Source organism: Herpailurus yagouaroundi, unplaced genomic scaffold (assembly GCF_014898765.1).
Source record: "Herpailurus yagouaroundi ecotype Mexico unplaced genomic scaffold, PumYag 140, whole genome shotgun sequence".
NCBI lineage: Eukaryota > Metazoa > Chordata > Mammalia > Carnivora > Felidae > Herpailurus > Herpailurus yagouaroundi.
Window position 1 is genome coordinate 83,741,963 of NW_024412395.1, and position 26,398 is coordinate 83,768,360.

At 37.6% G+C, this 26,398-nt stretch overlaps 1 protein-coding gene across 1 annotated transcript in view; it reads left to right on the top strand.

The window, feature by feature from the left end:
* The window catches only part of PARD3B (par-3 family cell polarity regulator beta), a 1,026,938-nt gene that overhangs the window by 536,723 nt on the left and 463,817 nt on the right, over positions 1 to 26,398 (top strand). The window contains exons 15-17 of the mRNA XM_040474679.1: positions 9,623 to 9,729; positions 14,277 to 14,365; positions 23,072 to 23,158. Coding sequence (XP_040330613.1) covers positions 9,623 to 9,729; positions 14,277 to 14,365; positions 23,072 to 23,158 — 283 coding nt within the window. The remainder of the gene's footprint in view (positions 1 to 9,622; positions 9,730 to 14,276; positions 14,366 to 23,071; positions 23,159 to 26,398) is intronic.

The following is a 26,398-nucleotide window of genomic DNA, read 5'->3' on the forward strand; positions in this document are numbered from 1 at the left end:
TTAAAAATATAGTTCAGGAAACACTCAAATATTTGTAAGTCTTAATAAATCAGCATTTTGTTGAGTGACTAGAAAGATATAGTTTCTTTTTTGTTTGTTATTTCTATATGCAATTATGAAAAAGCGCACTGGCCCACTATTCTTTGGGAGGATGGGCAGAAGTGGAGTCTGGTGTGCAGACAGCAGGATGGGTGAATTGGTTTGCTCTCTGACTTATTTGTTCTATAAATATGAGTGTCCACTGTCCACTGACGGAACTCAAGCAGGGAATCTAATGTAGACTGGCATGGCTTGCTTCCAACTTCACAAAGTCAAAGCCATGGGAACTTTCATGAGAATTTCAGATGACATTGATCCAACAACATTTACTAAGACTAAGTACTTGTGTTCTTGAAGCCTGTTGAATGTAGAGGCGAGAGAAATGGCACTGATGTACGTGCTATGTGGAATATTGGCCCCGTGATTCTGGAAGTTCACCATAAGGCTGGATTGTGGCTCTTATGTAAGAGGAATCAGAAACTCTAAATAATCTGCGAGTTTCATCCTCTGCCAGTTTAAATTGCTTAAATTTCTTGTCCCATGGAATCGCCCTACTAGGTATGCCCATTTGGTGGATTTGGATGGGATTCAAAGATTTGGATTAAATCATCATTGTCTAATAGAAGCAGTTCTAAATGTGAGTTAAGAAATCTGTAGAGTATACCTTTGCCACAAATTTCTAGTAACGGCTTGGGGGCAGTGATTGGAAGAGATTTAAGTAGTAGAGGGCGAAATTTGTCAATCTCAGAATAGCCAACAAATGGAGCAGCCGTCAAGAACATCGAAGCTTTAGTACTCACAGATTTAACATTTGAAATCTCATATATACTGCATGTAAGTCAAAGGTCCAGAGCATGTAATAATTTGTAATTTTGCAATGGCACGATGTGAGTCACTCACACTGGGAAGTCCATGTGCAGGAATCACTTAGCTTGTCAAGGAGGCTTCAGAAAAGATTGCATTTGCTGGCAGATTTGGAAGGGATGTTTGTACTGTGCATCTCCCCTCCCTGGAGATTCTTGGGAAGGTAGATGAGCAGTGTGATCAGTGGGATACCCTCCCAAATCCACTCTGGCCTTTTATCTATAGCAGCTGCCACCTGCCCTATTCAGATATTGTCCCCTGTAACAATCACTATATAAGGATATGTCTGTGAAAACATTTATTATTTCTGTACTACAAATCTCTTATGATTCTGTCAAAAATATGGGCTTAGATGAGCAGGTAAATATCAGATCTTAACCTTCAGATCAATGTCAAGATTGGGGAGTTTTGAAAGCCCTGAAGTTTTATGCACAATTCTGTGCATGTATGCATATGTGTGTCTGAGCTGGGAAATGAACCGTTACTGTCAGTTTTGCAGGTGAGATTATGATCCCAAAAAAACCAAAAAACAAAAAACAAAACAAAACCAAAGCAAACAAACCAAAAACCCAAAAACTAAAACTGCTTTCGATAATGATTAATTTCTGTTAGTCTATTTGCTTATACCAGCTGGGGTGGAGGTTGGAAAAAGAATAGCACTACAGTTGGGATCTGATTGGTGCTTAGTTGAGTTGAATTTTAGAGCACACAGAAGTAATTATTAGTGAGGCCAGTTGCTACTATCTTCTCTCTAGCTGCCTTGCTTCTTTCTCTGTAAAAGCTCATTAAGGTGAGAGGTATATATGATTTTATTCCTAGTACCTAGCACAGTGTGTGGCACAATGGACCCACAGTAAGTGTGTGTGGACTGAATGAATCCTGTTTTGCTCATGGGTTTGCTGGCCCTGGCTAAGTTATCATTTAATATGTTTTGATTCATAAGACATCACACTGGTGAGTCATAAGGACTTAGCTTCGCCCCACCCTTGGCTTCCTATGTTTGATTTTGCTTTTGGTCATAGTTTCTGAAACAGAAACAAGATGTTACAGGGTGAAGTGAAGGTGTAAGAGCCCTGGGGAAGTGGAAATCAACCAGGATGAGAATGAGAGAAGGCATGGGGGATGTAGATGAGTAAATTAATTAAAATAATGGGACAGGAGGAAACGCTGGAGGACCAACGTGGAGACTGATAGGTGAAGGCAATGATAAGGGAATGGCAGGGAAGGATGCCACAGGTTCCAAAAGAGGACAAAGAATCTCAGTCTAGAAGCAGCTCTGGGATGGGGGTTGGGAGCATGAAGAAAACAGACATGTCCTACTTCAGAGGGTTGCTGAGGAAGTGGTTTCAGTTGGGAAAGTCAGTTTTCATTGAAATCTAGGTGGGAGAGGAGAGATTTGCTGAAATTCTTGAGCTTGTGATGGAGCTTCAGGGAATTCTTGGAAAAAATGGAGGAGAAGGAGGGTTTGGAGGCATTTAGGAAGTGATATACCATTGAAGGATAAGGAGGTGCCCAAGGAGGGAAAAACAGTGAAGGAGAGAATTGAACCAAGAGGTTGTTTCACCTTGACCTATGTTCGTATCTAAAGAAATGAGACAGCTGGAAGAAGAGGGGAACATGGAGTAAAAGTTACAAAGCAGCTTTGCTTCAATAATGGGGCCTCGCTTACGGACCTGCCTCGGTGGAAGGTCCCACCATGATCAGCACTCTCCGGTCTAGAGGCTCAGGGTTTGGAGGTTTCAGCATGGTGGTGTTTCTTTCCCAGCTGGCAAGAACCTGGCAAACTCCAGCTTCCAGCGACCATGGAACTTAGGTGGTTTTAAATATTGGCTTAAAATCATTTTATAAATAATGGAAGTCATTTTAAATTACATTATAATAAATAAAATATAAAAGCATATATAAAGAAACATAACCAGCCAGGTACAAATCGGTGCATTATTTTACTTCAATTATTTCAATCCATAAATAAAGATTAGCTTTCAATTCTACTTTAAATTCTCTTGCCAGAGATGCCTCTGGCAATAGTTCCAGCTAGTTTGCAGCTTTGAATGCAAAGACAGTGTCATATTCATCTTTGAATCCCCCCCATAGAGTCTAGCGTAATACTCTGTGTGCTGTAGAGAGTTCACAAATGTTGAAATATATATATATTTTTTCTTTTTGTATCCAATGTTACCGAAGAGACTTTAAGGGAAAGCATTTCAAGGGAAAAGATTTCTTTATCTAGTTACATGTCTAAAGTGAAATATTCATCATATTTCAGGGCTGTGCTAGGTGATAGGTATACAAGATGGAAAAGACACATTCCCCACCTTGAGGATGTGAGAACCAAGCAAGAGAGACCCGCGAAGGAAGCCCTGCCTACCCTGAAATGAATATAGAACTTTTGTGTGGCATGAAAGTGGCCTGAGGAGCAGGACTGAATCTACGCAGAGAGCTCAAGGAGAGAGTGCTTGTTTTGTTAATGGGCATTAGAGGAGCGATAGAGATTTGCTAGACAAGCAGTGGTGTTCCTCGTGGCTGGTGTGTCTAGATATTTGTTGCGCATCCACTCTGTGCCAAGCATTGTTCTGGGCTTGGGGTTATATAAGTGAACAAGACCACTGCTTTCATGGAGCATACATTTTAGCTATTGACAGCTCGACCAATGAGATCTTCTTCGTGGGGCACAGCTTCCCCTTATACCACAAGCACTGTATTGTTTTAAATAGAGAACATTTGTTTTTGAACAGAAATGCACGACGGCTTCCTCACGTGATCAGAATACATGACCTAGTCTAGGTATAGCTAGTTATGCTGAATCTCCCCAGTTGTCTATTGTATCTCTGTATCTAAAGAAAAAAGCAAAGAACACGACACAACACAGAAGCATGGATTTTGCTGACTGCCACCCTTGGCTACAGCTGTTCTTTGCAGTTCAGACCTCTGCACTTTCTTTAAAGCTGTTTCCACATGCTGTTAACACCCAAGACAGCACAGCTGGCTCTGCCTTACCTACTTCTTTTCTGTGTGCCGTACTTTCGCTCCTCCTGCTGTTCTCCTTTCTGCACATATGTCATGGCCAAGATTGCTTCAAGTGCCCCTTACATTGTCTGAGAAGCTTCTTCCCCAATGTTTATTTTCAGTTGGTCTTCCAACATAAGCTAGTGAGATAGCTTTTTTTAAAACCAGAGGCTTCCAATAAAGGTGTCATGAAATCAGATGCAGGCATGACAAGATGAACGGCAAAACGATTGTGTGGAAAGATATATGGAGGTCATAGGAGAGGAGCAGGTGCCCGTGGAGGGGGAGGAGAGTTTAGGGCTGGATGAGAAGAAAGTAAAATGCCTACAGGATGGAGGCCATAAGGAGTGTTTTGGGGGTGCCTGGTTGGCTCAGACTCGTAAGCATCTGACTGGCTCAGGTCATGATCTCGGGGTTTGTGAGCTTGAGCCCTACATCAGGCTGCCTTTTGTCAGCACAGCCTGCTTTGGATCCTCTGTCTCCTCTCCCTGCTCCTTCCCTGCTCCTTCCCTGCTCGCACACCCATTTTCTCTCAAAAATAAATAATCATTAAGAAAAAGAAAGACTTTTTATACGTCCTTGAACATGAATGAAGATGGGTTGTAAACTTGGTACCCCATCTGATAATTATGAAGGGTTTTTCAACACTTTTGACTTTCTTTTAAAAATATATTTGAAAGTTACCACTCAGCTAATCACACACATAATTCCTTGTGCTATTTTTTTTTTCCTTCCTGAAACAAGTCTTTATGGACTTAGTCTATGGATTCAAAATATCCTGTATCCCATTTTCATAGCGAAGATTTTCATAGTGAAGCCCAGCAGGGAAGTGTGCCTGTGCAAGCAAGAGCAAAATGCACATGGAAATGAAAATTATTCTTTTAATAACGTGTCCTTTTATCTTTACCCTCTCCCAACCAAACCTGGAATTTGTATAGCTTTGCCTAAAAGCACATTGTACGTTTACCTGAGTCATACCTGATTGAAATATATTTAAGCCAGCAAAATGAAAACGATTAAGGTGGGATTTTTTTCTTTTGTAATTGCTGAATTATCCCAACTTCCTTAAGTCTTTTTATATTTGCCAGCTTTGGGTGATGGTTTGTAGACACACATGAGGCCCCAAAGGCATCAAACTGTCCACTTTGACAGTTCTGTATTCTAAATATTTGAGAAGATGGTACAGTTTAAATGGATTAAATGGGAGAGAAGCAGATGTTCACAGCACCTTTGAGTGTATGTTTTACGGTGGGAGCGTGATCTCAAGCAGACCCTTATGGGAGAGCATGCTGTGTTGTTCAGTATTGACACCCTTTCAGTCCCATCAGGCTCTGGGCTGATGGCTCGGAGCCTGGAGCCTGCTTGCGATTCTGTGCCTCCCTCTCTCTCTGCCCCTCCCCCGTTCATGCTCTGTCTCTCTCTGTCTCAAAAATAAATAAACGTTAAAAAAAATTTTTTTTTAATAAATAAGTACGTTTGTGTCAGTGTTGTATTGGAAAAAAATACATGTATTTTCCACATTTCATTTCAGCACTTTGTGAAATATGTTGGGTGTAAGAACAATGGATATTAAAATAGCAGTTGCAGAATCTCCTTGTTGAATTTCTGAACTTCTGCATTTCTAAAGATTTTAAAGCAGCCTTTCATTGAACATGTTTGCTTGGGACACAGCCATGCATTGGTGTTGGCCTTCTGTGGAAAGATCAGAGCAGGTGACATGCTGATCCTGACATCGTTATCATTTAATACCTCGATGAGATTGGTCAGTATGTCTATTCTACCCAGATCCCACAAATAAGACAGATCCCCCCGCTCTTTAAATTCATACTGGATTTTGACTGCCTGATATCAAGTATATCAGGCCTTTATCAAGGCCACTTTATAAATTCCTACCAGAATCACACAAGCAAAAATTACCAACAACCCCAGCAGGTAAAATGTATAAAGGGTATACATTTAAAAAAAAAAAAAAACTATTAAAGAAATTCCATTTGTCTTCTGAAACCTCAGTCTGAATACTGGGAAATCGTAACAATGAATTCTAACTGTGCTAATTATTAACAAAGAGAAGGAAAGGAAATATCCAAGAAAAGAGCATAGAATATAAGATAATGAGGTAGAGAGGGGAGGGTTTATTTCAAGTATGCTTCACCTCATGCCATACAATTGTTCCTCAAAAGTTATTTAGAATCAGTATGTTAAGAAAGTATAAAATTATATATTTCTATGAGAATTTGCTTCTCAGGAGAAGCTTTCCAAGAAACCAATTGTTCTAATGAATAATCACTCTTAATTGATCTCTTGGAGAATTTTTATATTTCTTCAGTGGGGGCTTACCTGCCTTACTCTGTAGCGTACCTTCACTAAGCACTGGGACATTTTATATCTGGAATGGAAATAGAAATCTTGTCTTCATTTTATAGATAATGAATTTGAGGTCCAAGAGATTAGGTATCCGGTCACTAGGCAAAGCACTGAGAGAGCTTGTATTGGGAACTTTCTCCTTTGTCTGAGAGCTGAGCTTAATTTTACTACTGTGCATTGGTTTAAAATGTATTTTTGTTAAACCTGTGCAAACTACGCAACAGCTCTTGGACACGAACCAGATGAAGACAAGGTATGGCCACCTCTGTGTCGTCACTGGGATTTAACCTGGGAAGCATGTCATTTCCAACTGGGCAGTCTCTGGGAGACAGTCCACTGGAAGACGGCTGGCTTTTAGTGTATTTTCCGAAGTCCAGAATCATTTGAATCCCATCCAGTCTTATCCCGTATCCATTCAGGTAACTTACTTGTGCCTTAGCAGTGTGTGTGTATGAGTGCACAACCACCTCATAGGCAAGGTTTGGGAACTAATAAGTTATGATCTAATTAATTGTATTCCTCCAAAATAACTTTTTATCTAAAAGCAATGGAATTAGTAGAGCTCAATCTTCAGAATAATGAAACACTTGATAGTTTTTCATGTAAATAATGTATTTTAATGTTTTGTGATAGGATGCTGTTTCTTCATTCTATTTGCATAAAATCTGTAACTAAGAGACATTACAATGTAAATATGTTAACACGCCTACACACGGACCTAAATTTTAGGAGACATGGATCCTAAGTTTCACTGTGGACAAGACCTTAATCTTTTTGGTTTGGGCTATGTCCATGTGTAAAATTAAAATAGGACTTCCAAGAATTTATTTAGGATTATCAAGAATATGGAGCTAGCTTTATATGACATATTTCGAGATCTTTGAAAAAAGATAAAATATATCCAAGACATTATTAGAGTTTTTGTTAATGTCATTGAAAGAAAAAAAGATCCATAAAAATAATGTCAGCATTCATAGGTCAGCAGCTATTTCCTATGATACACAGAAGAAAGACTGAACTGAAAATCAAGAATCCTAGATTCTGGCTTTGTCATTGTCACAATAAACTGGGTCTCAGTTTCCTTAGCTATAACATGAATGGACTAGACTGGCTCATCAGCACCAGTCTTTCCAGTGCTTAATTAATATCATCAAGGATTTCTGAAGATCTGCACTAGTCGCTATATGGCAGTGTTTCTCAAAGTGTGTTTCCTTGACTAGAAGCATCAGGAACTTGTTAGAAATGCAGACTCACAGGGCTTACCCTAACCTACGACATCAGAACCTCAGATGGGCCCCAATAATCTGTTTTCACAAGGCTGCGGGTGATTCTAATGCATGCCAAAGTTTGAGGATCACTGTTAAAAATAAAATAAATTGTTCTCATTCTTAGGAAACTTGAAACAGCATTTTCAACATCTCTGATTTGAAATTCTTGCCAATTTCTAGACATATGGATATAGAATCTAATACATAATATATGTAAATAAAAATATGAAAAAATGCATATAAAGTCAATTATGGGCATGGTGAAATTGCTAGAAGTGAAACAGTTTGAGGTAGTATCTGTGCAGCCAACTGAGAGATTTCCCAAGGTGAGGCATTGCCCAAGGCATGAAGAGTATATATTAGGTCAGGCTTGAATAACAGCACTTGACTACCAAAATGCATGATCATTTCATATGTGTGCTTCTCAAATACAACTTGTTTTTACTTAGCAGAGATATTCTTGTTCTAAAATGTAAAAACAAATATTCTGAAATTATGCCCAGAATTTTAATTTTACCATTTACATTATGTTTATGTATGAGCATCAGGCACGTAACCTGACGTTCAAATCTTCTCTGTATAATTTTTCTATTACTCTCATTCTACATTTCGTGTGCGATTTCAAAAGAAACTTACAGTTAGCTTTTGAGAATGCAAATATTGTTATAATATGCACCTGAGCTTTGAAACATAACTCAATTGCAGTTAAAATTTTGTGGGCAAGTGGTTTCAAATGTGGCGAAGGTGCATTGAGCTGGGGGGAAGACATCAAGGCTGTGTATTTTCACCTATATGTCAAAGGCATCTGTCGATAACGGCACATCTATTTTCGTTCTCAGCTGAGACATGAAAAACTGAGCTGTAAAACTGTTTTTAGTATTGTTGTAGAGCTGTGGTCAGCCAGGGAAAAGCAATGAGAATTTGGGTAGCGTTTTCTTCCCGAAAAGTTTTATCAAGGGTGTTCAGTCTATTTGGGGATGTATAACTTCATGAGGCTCCATCCCGACAACATTCTCCTGCATGAAATCGGTGACTTCTGCCAACTGAGATATGAAATGATAGCCTGGTGCCAACACCACGCTTGCCCTGGGGAGGAGGACCCTGCCCGGTGCTGGGCCCCCCTTTCATGCAGCCTGTGAGCCCTTGCAGTTGTTAGCGTAGTGCTAACTAAATGTAAACACCTTTACTTTCCAGCTGCTGCTAATTGGTTTGGGAATATTTATGTAAGTGTTGATTTTAAGGCTAAAAATAGTGCAGTGATGTTTAAATCCAACTCATTCTGGCTGTCAGAAATGCTCCCGTGATCCTGAAAGTGCTGCTAAAAATGTTCACTTTTTACAAATTGTAGTAATTAAACTTGTCTGTTGTGAGAGCCACATAGGATATGTTCCCTGCTCTGATCAAAGGAGATAAAGGACAAGCTTCTTTCAAGGCCTCTGCCTGGTCAGCCAGACACAACCTCCTGCTGAACTTTATCAGAGAGCAAAGAAGTGTAATGTGGGCAAAAGGAGGAGACGAAAACAATTTTGAAGTTGCTTTCTACCCTTGTATTCTATGCAGCGGAGCACATCTCTCTCTTTTAAGTTAACATTAAGAAAATAATTTTATTAACAAAATTAAGTATAGAGCTTCTCAAACCATTGACTATTTCTAGAGGCAAGTTTGGGGATTTGAAATCACATAATTAATATTTCTCAAGTCTAAAGTTAAATCTAGTGGCTGTTCCGCACCAGGTGTTTATACCCCTCACTCTTCATAATCAGACTATTTTTGCCCCTTTACTTCCCAATTTAAAAGTCAGATTCTACCGATTTTTCTCCAAGTTATTTAAATAAGTTATGAGGGGGAAAAAAATTCATTTTTAGATATGTGTGATTTCGTGACTTCTCACCATGCAGTTTAGTGAAGGAAAAGCCCCAGCGCTCTTAAATTATCGCCTGTCAGATATTTTGCAATTTCTGGAAGAAGGTGATCTTTTGGACCCTGTCAAAAAATAAGCTGCTGTTGTCTATAAGTCTTGAAGCACTGCATGACTACACTGTTGTTGAAGTCAATTCGGAATTGGCTTTGTGTCCTTGCAGGAAGCCCCGAGCCTCTGTCCGCCTGCCCCATCTCTAGAGAATATCAAAGCATTCTGTTATTGCAGTATATAGAAATGATTTTGGCAAGTGACAAACACTGCCCGTTAGTGAGACGATAAACTATAGTAACTGTCCTTTTTTGATAGCTGTGGAAAAGCAAAAAGTTTTTGATGCTGCTTTTAAAATAGAACTCTTGTCTTAGACATAGAAGTCTGTGAACGTGTGTGTGTGTGCCTTTTTAAGGCTGTAGTTATTGACACGATTGCTGTAAAACCACAGTCAGTTCAGAATTACCCTTGAGCAGGTTATCACATTGCAGTTGGCCCAATATTGCTTTCAGATTCTAATTGACATTTCCAGATACTCAGAGCATTAAGTATGTTGTTGACATAAATAGAACCTTTACTTACCATCTAACTAGAACTAGAAAAAAAAAAGGTATTTTAACTTGTAGCATGTTGATTTGAACCAGAAAGTGTGTTATTTTCTTACCTTAGCAAGGGATAAATAAGAAAATTTCACCTGAAATAGAGAACAAAGAGGCAAAGATAGTTAAAATTTTATAACATATATCCCAATTTTTTCTTTGACATTCCGAAGCTATATATCTATGAAGAATTACAGAGCCAAAGAGAATATTTATTTTCGTTAATAGCCACTGTTAACCATTCATGGATGAAAAGCCTTTATTTATCTTAAGATGCTAATACTCGCTAAATTGATCTACAGATTCAATGTGATTCTTCCCAAAATCTAGCTAGCTTTTTTTTTTCTTGCAGAACTTGATGTTCTGAATCTAAAATTTGTATGAATATGCATGGGACTCGGAATAGCCAAAACAAAGTTGGAAAAGAACAAATATGGAGGACTCCCACTTCCTGATTTCAAAACTTCGTATACAACAAATAATCAAGACTGTAACACAAGTATAGATCAATGGAATATGACTGAGAGTACAGAAATGAACCCTTTTACAGTTTTGCTCAGTTGGGTTCTGATAAGGATGTTAAGACAACTCAATGGGGAAAGAATAGTGTTTTGAACCGATGGTTCAGTCACAGCTAAATATGCAAGAACTGAGGTTGGATCCCTACCTCGCACTGTGTACAGAAATTAACTCAAAATAGTTATATGCCCAAATACAACAGCTAACTTTATAAAACTCTTAGAAGAGGGTCTCCTGGGTGGCTCATTTAGTTAAGCATCTAACTCTTGATTTTGGCTCAGGTCATGATCTCACAGTTCGTAAGATCCAGCCCCGCATTGGACTCTGCTCTGACTCTGTGGAACCTGCTTAAGACTGTCTCTCTGATCCTCCCTACACACGTGTGTGCTCACTCTCTCCCCCTCTCTCTCTCCCTCTCAAAAATAAACAAACATTAAAAAAAAAAAAACCTCTTATAAGAATATATAGGAGTGAATCTTTGTGACCTTGTAGTAGGCAATGTTTCTTTGATACAACGCCAAAAAGCACTAGCGACAATAGGAAAAAAGAAAAGATAACTTGAACTTCATTAAAATTAAAAACTTTTGTGCTTCAAAGGGCACATTGAGAAATTTCAAGAAATGTCTCCCACAGAATGGGAAGAAATATCGGCAAATCATGTATCTAAGGAATCTGTGTACAGAATATTTAAAGAGCGCTTAAAATTCAGTAATAAAAGGATAAATATTTAGATATTTCTTCAAAGAAAAGGTACAGATGTCCAATAATCACACGGGAAGATGCTCAGCATCATTGGTCATTATAAAGAAATGCAAATCATTAGCCCTTGGGGACGTGCAAAATAAAAACCACTTCACACACACTATGATAGCTCAAATTTAAGAAAGAAAAATAAAAAGTGCAAAAAGGCGAGGACTGAGAGAAATTGGAATCCTCATCTATTGCCAATAGGGATGTAAAATTGTGCAACACTTTGGAAATAGTATAGCAGTTCCTCAAAATGTTTAACAGAGTTACCATATGACTCGGGAATTCTACCCCTACGTATATATCAAAGAGAAATGAAAACACATATGCACACAAGAACTTGTGGTTCTTAGCCACATTATTTCACAAGTGAACATTATTTCAAATGTTCATAGCAAAATTATTTATAATCAAAAAAAGTGGAAATAACCCAAATGCCCATCGAGTGATGAATGGGTAAACAAAACGTGGTGTATTGATACAATGGAATATTATTTAGCCATAAAATGCAGTGAAATATTGACACATGCTACAATATGAATGAACTTTGAGAACCTCATACTCAGTGATAAAAGCCATGTATCTTATGATTCTGTCTGTATAAAATGTTCATAAGACATAAATTCTTAGAGACAGAAATTAAATTAATGATTTCCAGGAGTGGGGGTAGGCAGAATGAGGAGTGATGGCTCATGGGTATGCAGTTTCTCTTTGGGGTTTTGAAATTGTTTTAAAATTAGACAGTGGTGATGGTTGCAAAATTCTGTGGATAAGCTAAAATAGGCTGTACTTTTTAAAAGGGTTAATTTAATAACCCTTAAATAAATACACTTTAACCTTTAAATAAATTAAATAACCTTTAATAAAAGGGTTATGTGAATTATATCATAATGTGCCTCCTATCAGAAAAAAAATAGTAGGTCTTAAAGCCCCAGTGAAGCCTCTCAGTGCTTGAGGAGGCATTCCTGTTGACATCTTAAAATGTTGCAACCTCATGAGCGATTCTGCCCCAGAACTCCCCTATCGAAGCCACTTCTAAATAGTTGATTTCCAGAAACTATGAGAGAGAATTGTTGTTGTTGTTGTTTTTAATCCATTTAATTTGGGAGTAATTTATTACACAGCATTTGGAAACTAATACAATGCCATTCTACCTCATGCGTTCGTTAACATTCACTAAATGAGCTCTGTGTGTTGTGTACTTGGCAGAGGACTAGACGTGTCCTTACCCTTCATAGCACTTCATCTTGTGTAAGAGGGTCAGGTAGGAAAGTATGGTTTCGACAAATGCAGCCATCAAGTGTTCTGACATGTGCAGTAGTCTCAAGTTCAAATATTTTGTTAAATTGTCTACGTAAGTATTTTTGTAACCTGCCCAGCCCCTGTCTCTTTTCTCTGTAAGCATCTCTCAAGCCCTTCATAATAATATGAATGTTTGAAAGCTTTCAAAGACATTCATCCTTTAAGATTTGGTGCCCTAAACTAAAAAGTGTGCTTTAGCCTTTTAGATTTTCTTCCCTTTCTTTATCCCTGTGGAAAAGAGAAAACAAATTAAAAGAAAGAAAAAGAAAAATCTAGTGTAGACCAAGTCCTCCACAGAACCCGCAAGCCAATGTGAGATGTTGCTACTCAGTCTAAAAGTGAAATACAGGGGCGCCTGGGTGGCTCAGTCGGTTAACCATCCACCTTCAGCTCAGGTCATGATCTCGCGGTCCATGAGTTCAAGCCCCACATCTGGCTCTGTGCTGACAGCTCAGAGCCTGGAGCCTGTTTCGGATTCTGTGTCTCCCTCTCTCTCTGACCCTCCCCCGTTCATGCTCCGTGTCTCTCTGTCTCAAAAATTAATAAATTAAATAAATAAATAAATAAATAATAACAAACAAACAAACAAATAAATAAATAAAAGTGAAATACATTTTACTCATTTCACAATGACATGCTGCTTGAGTTGTGGCTCCACATCTTGTTTTCTTCAAGATATGAACCTAATTCCTTTATGCCCAACCTCTGACCTGATATATTGTCTTTCCTTGTTGTTGAAATGATGCTGTCAGATCCATGAATGTTCTGTTTACAGGTGTGGTTGTTGACAACGGGTCTTTCTTTCTCCATGTGGTTTGTTGTTTTGGTGAAACCTGAGTCCGTGAAGAACACTGTGACTTTGCTTCTAAAGAGTGGTGTATCTGCAGAACCGCTCTGTTAAAGTACAGCTCAGAAGCCTAACAGAAATCTAATGCCTTCCAAGTGAGATTCTAAATCAACTTGCTTTTTGGAATCCATTCTCCCTATGTGACAGCCAACTCAACTTTGCCACTGTCTTGGAGGACTCTACTTCCCTGACCCTTTTCCCTTTCTGTAGCGGGAGAGTGCTTACCATTTGAGAAACTAAGTGGTTAATTTTAGTTTCTCTCTGCTGAAGATCATTCTCAGAGTGAAAGTCTTATGACAAAATAAGAACTCCGGATTTCTTTTCCTGCCACAGTCCTGTTACACTTTTGACCGAAGTGACCTTTCCAGGCAACTTTTTTTTTCCATGGACTTTGCTTTCTTTATATTTTTAGTGTCACCAGGGGGTGCAGGCAAGTACAGTACATTAAAGCCAATACATCACCACCTGTCAGTGGCACCTTCCCTTTGGTACCCCTTTTCCTTGCTGACGTAAAACACTCAGTCCCAAAAGCTTATGGTTGAGTAGCAGGAAGCTAAATGATGTATTCCACAGCTCTTAACATATTGGCTTGTGTAAATGGCCCGTTTGAGTATTTCAGAAACCAAATGGGAGAGAAAAGAACATTGAAAGCCCTGAAAAGATTAACACCTGTTTCCAGTCTTCAAAGAAATTGGAGCATACTGTATATATCTAGAGAAAAACCATTTGCTACCTCACATTGAGACATTTTATTCAAATTTTCAGTTCTAAATGCATAGCATCCACATGCTCATGGGTTTGTTTGACTACAGGATTCCACACAGAACTTAGAAGATGGAGAAGTTATGAATGGTGTGCAGACAGAACTCCTGGCATCGCTGAAAACCAAGGATGCATTGAGGTATTCTCTTTACGTGAATCAGAGTATTTTAGTTATTTCAGGTTGATGTTTGTTTCTTTCACAATTTGTAGCTGTTGTTTTTTTATTTTATAGGGAAGATGAAGATAAGTAGCATAGTGGAGTGAAACCTTCCCAGTTCTAAAATTAATTAGTCATTCTTTTATTTCCTTTTATGATATGAGAGCCTCCTGACAAACATATAGGAATGAGCCTCCACGTCTTTCAACTCTTCTGCAACCTGGATTTCTTAATTGCTTTTTTCCCCTTTGAACAACAGTTTAAAGTGAATTTTCGGAGTTCATTCTGGTTGAGTGTTTTACAGGGACGTTAGCTCCTTGAATATTAGTTTGCATTGTGTTTTCACCATCTTGCAATATTTTACTCAATGTATGTAAAATGAATCCCGTCTGTCACCCAGGATCTTTCATGTTTTTAATGTAAGTAACTCATTATATGAAGTCCTTTGCTCTCGCACTTAACCGACCCTGCCTTTGTTCTGCACTGATTTCTAGTTCTGCCTTCGCTACTGCATGGGTTCGGCTCCCAGTTTCGCTGCTTAGCAGTTCTATGAGCTTAGGCGAGTTACTCATCTCCCTTTGCCTTACTTTCCAGTCTGTAAACAGAAATAATATTAAAACCTTCTTGAGAGGGTTGGTATGAAGATGAAATGACTTAGTGTACGTAAAACACTTTGAACAGTGCCTGGGCCAGAGTAAGCCCTGGGGGTATTGGCTGCTGTTGGCTACCACTGTTACTGTTACCATTGTCACCATCGTCTCTGTTATGAGGAGGGGGGTGCTGATCATCACCACCACAACCATCATTCTTACCGTCATTTTTTCTAAGTTGCTTCACATTTTGTACCGGGAAAGTAATTCCATGTTCAATAGATTATTGGCTTCAGCGCTCAGAGGTGATGCTTCTGAGGTTGACAGTCATTCAGTTATTCATGTACTCAACCTATTCTTTTCATTCAGTCCAGTTACTAATAGTTGCCAGGCATTTTACATGGAATTAGCTTTTTAAAGAAAATATGTGATCATCCTTTATCACACTGAAATACTGTGCAGACTTTCCTGAGGCTTACAATTTATAGCCACGTGACATAGTAGTCCTGTTTAGATTATATTTCTTTGATTACTGAGATGCACAACATTAAAATTTTGGTATATGAAATCTCCTGGGCACTGTCTTTTGAGAAGCTTGATAAGATTGTTTTTGGAGGTGGACAGAATGAATGTAATACTCTTCTTCTTTTTTAAAAATTTTTTTTTCAACGTTTATTTATTTTTGGGACAGAGAGAGACAGAGCATGAACAGGGGAGGGGCAGAGAGAGAGGAAGACACAGAATCGGAAACAGGCTCCAGGCTCTGAGCCATCAGCCCAGAGCCTGACGCGGGGCTCGAACTCACGGACCGCGAGATCGTGACCTGGCTGAAGTCGGACGCTTAACCGACTGCGCCACCCAGGCGCCCCTGTAATACTCTTCTTCTATTTGCCTTTAATTTCATTTTTTTCAATGTTAGCTCTTGGTAAAGTTTGCTAACATCTTGGCTAAATGTTAGGTAGATAGATGCTGTTGAGTGAACAGTTGTTTGATTAATGCCTAGAGGAACAAAGTAGCTAAACTTCCTCCAGGTACAAAGAATTGAGAGGAATAGAGTATAGGAATTAAGAAAAAAAATCTTTAATTAAAATATATGTATGCATATGTATAATTTGATTATCAAAACAGCATTTTTGCAAAAGTCTTATCGCATTTAGTAGGCTAATAAATTGCAATTTAGAGCAATTAAGTAACTTCTAGAGACCCAGTCTACCCCCACCACTCTTGTCTCCAAGTTCTTAGACTGCAGTGTTACCTGCTATGTACATCTTCCTGTACTCTTTGGTGTTTTATTTCATGGTAAGAAACTTAATGTGGTGAATGCCAGTTTGGAGAAATGAGCTGAAATCAGGGTCAAGTTCAGAAAGTAGAGTAAGTGGAAACTCTCAGCACTTGCCGGTTCTTGGGTAGGATAGAGGGAGAATGAGAGGGATCTTAATAGCATGGAATGCACCGCCAGCAGCTGAAAGCTTGGAGATTATAATTTTAGGAGAGGACATAGGTTCCAGCTGCTATGGGATGATGAAGAAACAAATGAAGAGGAATTAGGAAGTCGCTTTTGGCTGCGTTCCATTGTCAGCATTCTCCTGGGGCAAGGAGAACATGATATCCCACAGAGCTTGGCCCAAGGAGAGTACTTTGGCCTCACTTCAATGTAGGTGACATAGAAGCCGGTAAATTATTTCCAGAATCCATCTCAAAATGTTTTGAACCTATTCCTGTGTTTTAATTCCAAGAGTCACTGCTCAAGCCTTCTTTCCCTTTCAGACTGTTGTAACAACCTACTATCTCTTCTCTTGAATATCAATCTCTCTTTATCTTAATGGATCTCCTATATCACTACTAGATAAAATTTCTTAAAACACAGCATTCGTCAAACCATTCCTTCATTCCTGAACCTTTGGATTTCATTAAATCCTGAGTTTGAACACTGCCTATGTGACTTTGGACTAATTATTTAACCTTTTGATTTTTTTTTTTTTTTAATATGGAAAGTGGGTAACATGATCATATAGGTTATTTTGAAGATTAAATGAGATTTAGCACAGGCAGTTGCACTTAGCACAATGTTAAATGAAAGGCTGGATAAATACTAATTGCTACTGCAGTTATAGTTAGCACACAGACTACAGTTTATTTTAACTGTCATTCTCCCATATAAAATTGGGAATCTTCCAAGGGATTCCTGACACTTCGTACAGGTCTTGGAACATGATAGCAGCATATTTGTTCACTGAATGGTTAGAACACATTGCTGCATACATCATAAGCATACCTATTAACTGCTCACCCATTACTAACACATTTATTTAAAGACATTTAACTGTTAGAAGGAGTTCTCCAAATAGTCTTACAATATGTATGTCTTATGAAGCACTACTCAATTTATCTTGATCTTAACATGATGGAACAAGAGGTTTCTGTTGGGTGTTTGGTTTGTTTGTTTGTTTGTTTTTAATAGCAAGCAATATGTGCAAAAAGCCTTCGCCTCATTTCTAAATTCTACCTCATTCCCGATCTCAACCTATTCCTTGATACATCTCCAAGTTAGCCTCCTCCAGACTTACCTTTTTTTTCCAGGCTTAAAATGGCCATCAGGTTTTATTTTTTTGCCTCTGATATCCATTCATTTGGCAAATTATTGGGAGAGTCTGTGTCAAAAAGAGTAACTACAACAACAACAAACCCTTGAACTATCCCCGGGTGTCCATCCTTTATTCCTGTAATTATTATTCAAACCCTACTACCTCTCAGATTATTGTAGTGATTTACTAGTTCCTGTCTCAAGGACCAATCTCTATCTTGTCTTTCTCTTTTCTAATTGATCCCACATATCATTGCCAGATGAATATTTCTAAACCACAGCATTTATCACACCACTTCTTAGTACCAACACCTTTACTGGCTCCATTTTCTGTAAAACTAAATGTGCTTTTTTTTCAGGGTGAAATTTGACCTATCCCTTTGAGATTTGATCTCAAGCTGATGATTCAACCTTCTCAATACCTCCCCCATCTTTTCCTTCCTTTCTCTTTGCTCACTAGCCTTTTTCTTTTAATATCACAACCAGTCTGTGTGCCCACAAACCATTCTGGTTCACCGTTCCTGCATAGATGGTGTTCTCTCATCTGCGTGCCCTCTCCATCCCCTCACCTACTTTTTCTGATGGAAGAACTTTTTGCCCTTTGTAGTTCCATCTAAAATGTACCTCCTTCAGGAAGATTTTTGTGATCTCGCTTCTCTGCCTGATGTTGTACTGATTTCCTCCAAGCCTCATTGGAAAGTGCCTCTGCTTTGAAACTCACATGCACGTAGTTAAAAATGCCTGCTCTATAGAATACAATAAATTCCAGTTTGAAGCCTGACTCTACCTTGTATAAATGATGTAATGTTGGGCAATTACTTTACCTTTCTAGGTATCAGTTTACTTCTCTGTAAAATGGAACTGGTATGTTTATACATTTGATAGGAGTACATGTTATCATGCCAGAAGGCACTTAGCACATAGTAGCTTATAATCATTGAGAATACACTACAATTACTACTACTATTCCATTGCTTTGTATTATTCTTTATTACCTGTCTTAACCTGCTCCTAGGTTATGAACTCCTCAGACATTGGCCTCTGTGTTTTCCCTGCGGAACATCCTTATTGGAACTACTACTCAGTAAATATATACATTGAATTCAGGTATATTAAATGAATCCCACCACCATCAACAACAAAATACGTGATTTACTCAGTATATTTTCATCAACAAGACATCATGACCAAGCAGACTTCCATGCCACCAACAAACTCTTCTGGGAGGTCTTGCTGTCTTCACTTCATCTCTAATACTGTTCTGTATGGCAGACCTGTGCTTTAGTGCCTAAAGAACACCGGCTAATACCTTCTACCCATTTATTGCCCATCATCTTGTCTATGGCACCAGTCATCATGGAGGAAATGTGTTCCTCCACATTTAAGAATGTGGAGTACTTAAGAATATTTTCAAAGTTGAGGCGCCTGGGTGGCTCAGTCGGTTAAGCATCTGACTTGGGCTCAGGTCATGATCCCGCAGTTTGTGAGTTTGAGTCCCAGGTCCATCTGTGCTGGAAGCTTGGAGCCTGGAGCCTGCTTCGGATTCTGTGTCTCCCCCTCTCTCTGCCCCTACCCCGCTCACACTCTGTCTCTCTCTGTCTCTCTCAAAAATAAATAAACATTAAATTTTTTTTTACAGAATATTTCAAAGTCTCACTGAGGGGGCACCTGGGTGGCTCAGGCGGTTAAGTGCCCGATTCTTAATGTCAGCTCAGGTCATGATCTCAGGGTTCATGGGATCACGTATCAGGCTTCATGCTGACAATGCAGGGCCTGCTTGGGATTCTCTCTCTCTGCCCCTCCTCTGCCTGTACACAAGCATTATTCTCTCTCTTTCTTTCTCAAAATAGATAAACTTTAAAGATAAAAGTCTCACTGAAGAAATCAGTTGAGAAAAAAATGGAAAGTTTGAGATAATTTCCTTTTAACCCTTAAACTTATTCCCTCAAAAAGTTTTAATAATCATCCTAATAGCTGATACTTATTGAACCTTTTGTATATGCCAGGTACTGTGTATATGATGTATATGTTATGTTCTCTAATTTTTCTTAAACCAACCATTCTATTAGGAATTTATCTTTATTTCCTTATAGTCCAAATGAGGAAACTAATACTTTTGGTCTCAGTTTAAATGATTTACTCAGAATCTGGCTCAAAGCCTCCACTAAGATACACTTTCTGTCTCTACTTTCATAAGTTAGTCATGATTTCCCTCCAAAGCAAGATATCCCCCACTACCTACACTCAGTCCTGTCTCTTCCTGACCCTAAGTGAGTGGCCTGTGACTGAGTTGAATAATCTCAATGTTAAAAATGCTGCCCGTTTGCCTTGTGTGAGGAATTGGACCTGTCTGCAGCTCTCGTATTCTTTCCTCAAGCTTCATGTGTTTCTTCTGGATGGAACAACATAGAGCACTTGCCACTGAGTTCCTGCAAGGTAGCTGCTCATGACAGGTTCACTTTTAACCTCTTATTCTGTACCTTCACCCAGACTTTTGTCCTAACATCTTAGCTAATAACAGGTTCCCAGCAATTACTTGAATCACTGCGGTGGTTGGATCTTAGAACATTTAGCTTGATTAATACTATTGGATTGAATGTTCTGTGACTGTCTGCTTTGGTTTTAGTATGTCTTTAGAAAGTTGCATAAAGTTAGCTGTTTAGATCCGAGCGCAACTTTTAGCTTTCCTCGATGTAATTTTTTACCCTTTACCCCCGTTTCATTTTGAATCTGTTTTTCACAAGAAGCTGCCAGTTCCTTTTTCTTTCCACTGCTAGAATATCCTCTCCACCTCGTTCTCTAAATTTTCCGTTCTCAATCTGCCTCCAAAACGTAAATTAATGTATACGCTTTCTGCTCGCTGGTCCCTGAACCCTACTCTGTGTTTTGCCTAAACAAATGGCATTAATAGCATATTTCCATGTTGTAGTAAAATCTCACTTTATGAGATTAGAATTCAAATAATTGTGTCTAGCCCTAGTTGCTGTGTTTATCTTTCATGAAAGGTGCATATACAGAGAATGCTGCAGAACTCCAGCAGGTACATATAACACAATAGTTTTGTTCCGCACTTTTAAAATAAATAAAAATACACGGACTCATCTGTCAGGCTTCCTTTTTCAAAAGCTTTTCTTTCCATCTTGGAATAATGGATAGCATTTTATGAAGAGCATGGCAAAACATGGTACGTATAAAACTTATAATGACTTGAAATATTAAATAATATTTAATTCTCTATAACTTCCTGAATATTACAGCCTACAAAACCAAAAGTCTTTTATGCTTTTCTTTTCTGGGATAATATTTTTACGATAGTAGTTTAACATTTGTCACACATCCTTCTTGCCAAATTATTGTGACTCTTGTGTATATAGATAGCATGGGCTTATTCTGAGATATCGAAAACGAGAAACTTATAAAGTATAAATGAACCTTTAAACTGCATCTCCAAAATGGTTGTAGTGTTTTGAAACAAGATTGATTGCTTTAACAAATTATAAGATTAACTTTATTAAGTGAGTGTAAAAATAGAGGATTGTTAGTTCCTAAGAAGTAGGTATCAGCATAATACGTAATATTTATTATGTTTTACAGGAGGGGTTTTGAGCTAGGTAAAGAAATGTTTGCAAAATAGATAAGAAAAATCATAAAGCCATCCTAGAAATTATTAAGCTGAAATTTTGAACTCTATACTAAACACTTACATTCCAAAAGCCTCAATATAATACATATGAGTGCTGTCTATTAGCACATGGATATTTAATACATTTGTTAGGAAAGATTTGTGTTATGTTCTAAGTGCAAAACTATAAAAATACATAGTAAAGGTAGAGATAAGAAAAGTTTTAATGGTTAAATGAGATTTTTGTCTTTGTTTCTAAAAGTCTTTAGAACAGTACCATTACCCTAGAGTGTTAATACTTTGGGTTTACTCCTCCTCAAATACCTACGAATGAACTATAAATCGGTTATTACATAAAAATTGTTGCTTTGTGGTCCATTAAAAGCTATACAACTTTCTCTTCCCAGTAGATATTTTATATTCAGAGCATATAATGTATACCTACATATGGTATTTCATATATATGTGTATCCATATAATATCTGTATTCTCACACTGAAAGTATCAAGAAGAATCTATTTTATCCCATGATATTATCACTCTAAGATTTGTTTTATTTTTAACTTTTTCTCGAGGCCTCTGATATAACCTGCTTGACTGAACAAGTTTTAAATATATCAGCAATATCTGAGCAAAACTCATTTGAAATTTATTATCAGATTGAAATTCCGTCATATTCCACAAATGCTAGAAACTGACATGCTCTTTTTTACAGTTCCTAATGATAATAAGTTTGCAATAGAAACACATTAAAAATAAGCCTAGTCCACTGATGAGAATATATTTAATGTGTTTATTTTAGATTGCTGATAATTCAGAGAGCACTAAATGCAGAGTGAATTCATCAGGCATTTTACTTTCTTATGCTGTTCTCAACTTTCTAGCAAGGAGCCAAAATTTCACCATTTTCAATTTGGAACAGAAAAGCATTTGTAACAGCTGTAGCTCTTAATTTGACATCCAGTTTCAGGTCATTTTCATGTAAATAGGAAACAATAGAGACCTGCTTACAATTTCCATAACAGGGATGTTTGCTTCAACTTTATCATTTTTCCTCTGGCAATTTTATTTTCAGTCTGTGGGATTAAAGGAGCCAATAATTGTTCACGGTTATTATTTTTCATCTTCATAAAAACTTGTTAGTTCCGCTCTTTATTACTCAAAGTTTCCCAATGTCTTGTATATTTCAGTCATACACACAATCCATTAATGTTTCTAGCTCATCCTCTCCTTAATCTGGAGTAGGTTAGGCGGGTCAGGCTTTCTATTTCTTTCTATAATACATTTTCCCCAGGCTTTACAACTTCTTTTTCTACCTCTAAAAAAAAAAGTAGGAGGTGAAAATTTAGAATTGTTCCATTGAATACAACTGATGCCTTACTGAAAGGCAAGTGTAAGTTTTGATTTATAATGCTCTGAACATGTCCATATGTATTACCAACTGTGGCTTCACTGTTGTAAAATGTAATTCTGTGCTTTTTCTGATAAATACATATTTTATTTCAATTTTCCTGTTCTGGAGAGGAGAGCCTACTTTATGCTTAAGCATAGATAGGCTTAATTCCACGTATTTTTATCATCTGTAGAGTAATTTCAAGTGTGTCTCAATGGGGAGAAATTTCATTTTTGTGTACATCCTTTTAAATATGTTGATTTATGCAGATTAACTTAAATAGGAAGTTATTTTTGTGGGTCGTTATTTCCATTTGTTTCTCTTCTGGGGAAAAAAAATAGAAATCAGATAGTCTTAAACATTTTTATTTCCTGTATCTCGTGAAAATACCAGCAAATCATATACTCCTTTGATTTCCTCTCTGCTGTTGAATTTACAGTAGTTGTGTTTTTGTTTTTTTTTTTATAATATGCTTCTTTTTTTTTTTTTCCTGCCCCAGTGATATGACAAGAACAGTGGAGATTTCTGGGGAAGGAGGCCCCTTGGGAATACATGTAGTGCCTTTCTTTTCATCTCTGAGTGGAAGGTAAGATGTTTTCTTTATATCAAAAGCTCATGCTAATGAAAAACTTGACTTCAGCTCATTTTCCCAGACACATTTCAGAAGAGGATTAAGTGTATATCTCTGTTATTCAGATAGATACCTCAATATATAATGTCTGTTGGCCACTTACGTGTTAGAAACAAAGTCATTTCCTTATAGGATACAATGGAAAATAAATAATATCTATAACAGTTTCTGCATTTAGTGTTCTTATCAGTTACATGTACTAAACAGAATGCTTGGAAAAGATTTTAACGTATTTTTAGGCAAATATTGCCACTGAATTTTTTTCATGTTCCTAAATACAATTCAAAAGTGAGTATAATAATCCAAACTGATATTTCCTGATACTGCTCAGGTATATAGAACTTAGGATAATAAATATTCTAGCTTTATAAGTAGCTGTATCAGAAGCTATGTGTTTTCATGATTTTAAGTATAAGTAAAATGCCATTGGGCTAGTTTTTTTCTAAAATAAAATGTAATCATTTAAAAATAGTATACCACAGGGGCGCCTGGGTGGTGCAGTCGGTTAAGCGTCCGACTTCAGCCAGGTCACGATCTCGCGCTCCGTGAGTTCGAGCCCCACGTCAGGCTCTGAGCTGATGGCTCGGAGCCTGGAGCCTGTTTCCGATTCTGTGTCTCCCTCTCTCTCTGCCCCTCCCCCGTTCATGCTCTGTCTCTCTCTGTCCCAAAAATAATAAACGTTAAAAAAAAATTAAAAAAAAAATAGTATACCACATCCTTTTGAAATTATACTATAATCATTTAAAAATACTATACCACATCCTTTTGAAATTATATTGTTAAATCCATAGTGGCAAATGAGAATTTAGATGTCAGCATTTCTTGAAATTCATGTCCACCTAACTGAATATAAAACTTGTTTTACTGATGGAAATGAAAGTATGTGTCTGAGAGTTGATATTACTATTCTTTTAACAACTTTACAAAGCTAGTATCAGATATTATGTCATTGTTCAATAAGATGACTGCCTTTAGCACAGATTGATATTGACAAGGGCTATGTTAAAAGAAAGGGCTTTTCTTAAAAGAAAATCAGTTTCTCACTCATGATATGATTTTAATTAATTTGCTAAATTAACTTTTCTTATATTAAATGCTTCACTGAAAAGGCAGAATGTCTTATTTTAGCGTAGCAAAGCAAAGTCCAGAAAAGTCAGTTGAATTTTTTCAAAGTCACACAAAATCCAGATCCCTACCCCCTCACTCCATTGCTCTTTCTAGAGCAAAAATTTTCCCAAAGGTTATATAGTATTCATTTACTGATTCTGAATATTTATTCAGTTCAGTCTGCCACATAGCAGGAAAAGCAGATTTAGTCATGATATTTTGGTTGGCATCATTTTCAGCAGGTAGCCATCTGCTACCTGTAATTGCAAAGTCATCACCTTTTTTTGCAAATAACATCTGATGCCAAGCTCTTGCTGGAATGAATGTTCTCTAAAAAGAAATGAACTGAAAAGCTAGTGGCTCTTATTGTTTCATTTCCTGTATGTGTTAATAAGTGTGTTTATAAATGTTATGGGTTATGGCACAGGACAAGCTGAGGTTGTTTTTGATAGACAGGAAGAGTATTTATCCAGTTGTCATGAGAAATTCTAATGGCTTTTGGCAGAAGTATACTGATAGAGCTTTGTGAAATGCCAGAGTGGTTCAATTACCAGGCCCTTTAGCTTAATGAAGCTGGAATAGAACACAAGATCATCCCAATTTCCAAAACATGAAGAAATGTACAATGTGACAGTCATCATACGTCATTTTCAATAGTTCGGAAAACAGGTTGACCCTATAGACCAGAAATCACCATCTTTTACATCAAATGAGAAAACACACTAAAATGTATTGATTTCTTCCCTTCTCCTTCCTGGTTCTGATTTCTAGCATAAGCCCTGAAGAATAGAAAGAGTGTTACACTTGGTTTCAGAACAATTGGATTTGAATCTCAGTGTTCTCTCTTTCATAACTTTGAGCAAGTCCTCTAAGCTTGCCTCTTGTGAATACCTACTTCACATAAAGGTTATGAGGATTAAATGACATTAAAAATATGAAAACTCCTTGTAAAACACACAACATATGAATGTATAAATTATCAGTATTATTAATATTATGGCTAAAACGAAAAAGCCTGGTTCACAAGTGAACTTTTATAAGTTCATGGTCAACTGTTTAGTAACTTGGTGAAATAGTTGTATATTTTTTTTTTTGCTATCCATTAGTATTATAGAAAGGAAATTTAATTAAAAAACATAAAAAATAATATGGAAGTGGAGACATGAGCCAATAAAAGTTAAGAGGTAATGAGTACAGGCTGAAACAGCACACTTAACTCAACCCATGTGTTTAGATGCAACTGAGTACAGAGCGTGTCACACAAGTGTCTGACTTCATAATGCCATATGGTTTCAGTGTGTGAGCACGGGGGCTGGGGGGGGTGGGTGAGTTAAGGTCATAGTGGTATACTTAGTGCTTAATTTCCTTCCTTTTATTGGCTTGTGTCATTATTTTAAATTAGAATTTACATTTAATTATTTACTAAGACTACTGTAATTGACTCTGCTTCCAATTTCTCCATATATATATATATATATATATATATATATATATATATATATATAGTTTTTCTTTTAGAAAAACACTGCCATACCTGTTGTTGAATAGGAAACCCTGAGTGCAATACAATGGTGGCTGTACTAGATAAGGCCTCAATGGATTCATTAAGTACCATAGCTTAGGGTGTTGAATGCCACTTGTATGGAGGCCCCTTGGCTTGCACAGTAAGAAACAAAACAAATATACACAAAACTGAGTTCTTGCAAAGTAAAAAGCACTTTCATTTCATTGGCTTAAGAGAAAAAATAATGTAGTTTTGTTTTAGAATTAAAAGCATGAAATCTAATTGTTTTCCAGTAAAGGTAGCATAGTATACCTTAGTTTCCTAGTAAAGACAGCTAAATACGACAGAGAAGAAGGAACGGGTGGGTGAGGATCAACACATAATGCAAGGATAGGACACATTTGGATAAAATTGCAAAGCTCGTAGAGTGGCCAAGGCCCGTGATACGGTGAGAAAAGCGGAAGAGGTCAAGGAGTGTGGGGTGGGTTAGCTTCTAAACGATGATTAGAAGAAAAAGAAGCAATTGTCCCCCCCTCTTGTTCTGTGGGGCAGTGGATTTCAGCCTCCTTTATCACTGCTCACGA